Below are 4,663 nucleotides of genomic sequence, written 5' to 3'. Positions count from 1 at the left end.
ATGCTGGGGCTAAACCACACCCCGTGTCTGAATTCATCCTCATCGGCTTCTCCCCCTTCCCTCACCTTCAGCTGATGTTCTTCCTGCTGTTCCTGCTGATGTACATGTTCCCGCTGCTGGGGAACCTGCTCATCATGGCCACCATCTGGAGAGAGCGCAGCCTCCAAACGCCCAGGTACCTCTTCCTGTGTGCTCTCTCCATCCCCGAGACCCTCTAAACCTTCACCGTCATCCCCCGCATGCTGGCTGACCTGCTCTCCACCCACCACTCCATCACCCTCACAGCCTGTGCCAGCCAGATGTTCTTCTCCTTCACATTTGGGTTCACCCGCTCCTTCCTGCTTACCGTCGTGGGCTACGACTGCTACATGGCCATCTGCCACACCCTGTGCTGCAAAGTGCTCATGAGCCCTGGTAGCTGTGCCTGCCTGGTGGCCTGGTCCTGGGCTGGTGGCTCAGTCACGGGGCTGGTGGTGACAACAGCCATTTTCCACCTCAACTTCTGTGGACCCAATAAGGTCCACCATTTCTTCTGCCATGTGCTGCCTCTCCTGAAGTTGGCCTGTGGAACTGATGTACCAGGGGTGGCCAAGGGCCTGCTGGGCTGCTGTCTCCTCATCCTCCTCTCCTACGCCTTCATCGTGGACGCCATCTTGAGGATCCCGTCAGCTGAAGGTCGGCACAAAGCCTTCTCCATGTGTGCGTCCCTCCTCACCGTGGGAATCGTGCACTACGGCTTCGCCTCTGTCATCTACCTCAAGCCCAAGGGTCCCCAGTCTCTAGAAGGAGACAGCCTGATGGGCATCACCTACACAGTCCTCACACCCTGCCTCAGCCCCATCATCTTCAGCCTCAGGAACAAGGAGCTGAACAACACCATGAGGAATACCTTCCTCAGCAAGCTCTTTCTCCAAAGCTCCTGAAGCGGCTGGTTTTGTGGCAGGGACTGTGGTGGATGGACACCCTTCGGTCTTCCATCTGTAAAATGGGAACACTATGCTTCACTGTGATGATTCCTGTTTGTGAATTCCCCCTTCGTCCCCCTCAGCAAGTGCTCTGTAAATTCCAGATGTTTGTTTTCTCTCCTTTCCCCCAGTCTGGTTGACCTCATTCCTCCTGGATCCCGTGGGGTCACAGCTCCCCAATATTGACCTCGTGTGTCAACTTCCTTCTGTTTCCTGTGCTGAGAGTGGGTTGTCCATGGAGGAGGGAATGCCCAGGTTGCTGTGTTGGGAACCTGTGTGCGTGGTTTGTCTCGAATGTGTCAATGAGGGATGCTTGCTCTGCCCAAATGACGCAAACATGCAGCAGTGATTTGGTGCCTACTGTATACCAAGCATTGTGTTCTGTGCTTTGGACACTTCATCTCTCTCATTGTGACTATCGTATTGCAGAAAGGAAAGCATTTTTGATGGAGGGAATTAGTTTTCATTTTCAGTTCCTCACATTTTAGGAGGAAGGGTGTCTCGTCCTATGAGTTGACTTTGTTCGCTGACCTGAGGATGCAAATTAGAGAGAGAGAGAGAAGGTATCTGCATTTCTCCTTGTGAGAAAAGAAATGTGTAGAGAGACGGGGCAGAGACCTGGAGAGGGATGAGGAAGTGGTGGCTGGGATGAGGGAAAGGGGAGGGACAGGAAGAAACACCCGATTGCTGCCAGTTGACCAGGACCTAGGGGAGGTGATGGGCCCAGTGATGGGTGAAGAAATTCAAGGAAAGAGCAGGGGGTCAATGGGCATTTTATAAGGTTTATAAGGTTGCCTAAGAGTGCCTGATGTAAATCCCCTTCCCCAACTCCCTCAAAATCCTCAATAAAAATCCACTTCTCTTTCATGTGTTGTGGAGTCAGATATATTGGGGGGACGCATCCCCAGGCTGTGCCCTGCCTCATAAAAGGCGCTCAGGTGGAGTCAGGCAGCCCCTTTTGGGTTACACCCCATTTTTAACTGAGGAAAGGGACACAGTGAGTTTCGGGACTTTCCCAGGGTCACGATGACAGGGAGGTGCAGGGATGCAGTGTGGGGTCAGCCGAGTGAGTCCTCCGTGGCAGGAGCGAGTCTAGTGTGTGTCTGCAAGCTGGGGGCACATCAGAGTCACCTGGGGGGATGGTTAAGTCACAGGTTGCAGGGCCCCACCCCAGAGCGTCTGATTCATAGGATCTCAGAGGGGCACTAGGATCTGCATTTCTAACACGATGTCAGGTGATGCTGCTGGTCGCCTGACGGTACACTCTGGGAACCACGCTCTACAAAAATCTGGGGAAAAGATTGGGAGCCACTGGTCTACAGAAACTTTAGCTCAAAGATAAAGCCAGATATCTGAGTTGGAGACAGCGTAACTTTCTCTCCTTCTCTCTCTCTCCCCGCTCCATCCTCACTCCCTCTCTTCCTTCCTCCCTTTCTTCCTTTCTTGTTATTAGTTATGCTGGTAACAACTTCCAAGATTTTGCATGTATCATCAGCTCAATGTGGTCTTTTAGAAACGGCTTTATGGGGAAAAAATTCATACACCATGTAAATTACCCATTCAAAGATATGTGTAATCATCACCAAAGTCAATTTAGAACATTTTCACCACCTCCAAAAGAAATCCTGTACCCTTCAGCTATCAGCTCACTTTCCCCTTCCCTCCAGCTCTAAGCAACCACTAATCTACTGTCTCTATAGATTTGCCTATTCTAGACATTTCATATAAATGGAATCATATAATACTTACCCTTTTGTGTCTGGCAACTATCTCAGCATAACGTTTTCAAGGTTAATCCATGTTGAAGCATGCATCAGTGCTTCGTTCCTTTTGATGGCTGAATAATATTCCATTGTATGGATATACCACATGTGTTTATCCATTCAACTGTTCATAGATATTTGGGTTGTCTCCACCTTTTGGCTATCATGAGTAATGCTGCTATGAACATTCATGTACTAGTTTTTGAGTGGACTTATGTTTTCATTTGGGGATATATACCTGTGAGGGGAATTGATGGCTCATAGGGTAACTCTATGTTTAATCATTTGAGGAACTGCAGACTGTTTCCAAAGAGGCTGCACCATTTTACATCGCCACCAGCATTGTATGAGGGTCTGACTTCTCTACATCCTCACCAACACTGGTCATTATCTAACTTTTTTAGTACAGTCAGTGCGGCATCACATCTTTATTTAAAATGTTGATATGTTGTTCAATGTGAATATTTTGCATTAATTTTTATTTTTAAAAATATTACATTAAATAGGATTTATCTTGATCATGGAATTATGTGGTGGCTCCTTAAATTTGGTTGTCCAGGGGAATGCCTCGTTTGCCTGACCCTAGTCCTGGCTCTGCTAGACCCTCCCCCCACTGACCCCTCCAAAAAACAACCTGCGTTTCATTTCCCTGCAAAAGACCAAAACCTAGAAGCCCTCATTAACTACCTGGTGATGGAAAATAGGGATAAGTGCCCAAAGGTCAGTGTAAACAAAACCAGGGTCCAGGGGAGATGACCCTGCACATCACAGGGGTGGAGACAGCCCCGCCCTCTGCCCGCTGGTGTTCGCCAGGACCCCCACCCCTAGGGCCCTGTCCTCCCCTCCATTATTCAGCTTCCACTTTCTGAATCTCCCCCACTCCCTCCATTCCTAGATGTTTGCCATTCCTTGCTAATGGTCCCCGCTGTGCCACATTCTTGGGTATCCCCAAGGCGGGGACAGAGCCCAGGGAGGGGATTAAAGGGCCTGAAGCACAGAGAAGGGCTGTTGAGGGGCAGATCTCCACACATTGGGGACCCCCTCCCGCACTAATCGGAGCCAAGTGTTTCTGTGCTAATTGCTGGAGGCAAAAGCCAGCTTGAGAGACGCAATTTGCTGCCTCCACTTCTCTTGTTCTGCTCTTCCAAAATCGACCCCCTTGCTTGTGGATGAAAGTTCAGTCCCCTCTCAAGGATGTTTTCCTTCTCCAGTCTCAACCCCGCAGGCTGTCCCTGTCCAGCAGCCAGAGGGATCTTTCTAAAGGGAAATCTGAAAAATCGCCCTCTGCTTATACCCTTAGGACACAGGACAAACCCTAGTGTGGTCGGGCCCGTGCTTCATCTCCAACTTTAGTCCCCAGCCCTCCGCAGCTCTCCAGCACCACTAGCTCCAGTTCTTGCAATAAACCAAGCACACTTTACCCCAGGAGCCTTGTACACGCTGCTGCTTCTACCTGGAACACCCTTCCTCGTACACATCCTTAGGTCTGACCTTAGATGACACCTCCTCAGGAAAGCCTCCCCTGATGTCCCCATATTGGGTCACCACCCCTGTTATAAGCCCTCATAGCAACTCATTTCTTTTCCTCATAGCTTTTATCACGATTTATCATATACACTGATCAGTGTGATTATTTGTTTAATATCCACATCTTCCCCTCTCAACTGCAAACACTGAGATCAGGGGTCATGTCTAATCAGTCCAACATTGTATCCCCAGTGGTGTCTAAAAATTGCCTGGCACACAGTAGGTGCTCAATACGTGTTTGTTGATGAGTACAGCAGGGTTTATCTTCCTTGGCACTGTTGATATTTGGGAACAGCTCATCCTTTGGGGTGGAGTCCGCTCTGTGTGTTGTAGGAGGTTGAGCAGCATCCTGGCCTTGACCCACTAGACATTGTAGCAGAGCTGTAACAACCAAAAATGTCTCCAGAA

General features: G+C 49.5%; 1 protein-coding gene across 1 annotated transcript; it reads left to right on the top strand.

The window, feature by feature from the left end:
- Positions 1-923, top strand: LOC101404877 (olfactory receptor 10H5-like). Its single transcript, XM_014779873.2, is given in 2 exon segments — positions 1-19; positions 22-923. Coding segments are annotated over 2 exon segments (921 nt in total).
- Positions 924-4,663: the final 3,740 nt, after the last annotated feature.

The sequence above is a fragment of the Ceratotherium simum genome, chromosome 18 (genome assembly GCF_057802395.1).
Source record: "Ceratotherium simum simum isolate JZ-2026a chromosome 18, ASM5780239v1, whole genome shotgun sequence".
Classification (NCBI taxonomy): Eukaryota; Metazoa; Chordata; class Mammalia; order Perissodactyla; family Rhinocerotidae; genus Ceratotherium; species Ceratotherium simum.
Note: the sequence above shows the minus strand (reverse complement) of the source record. Positions and strands in the feature narration are given on the sequence as shown.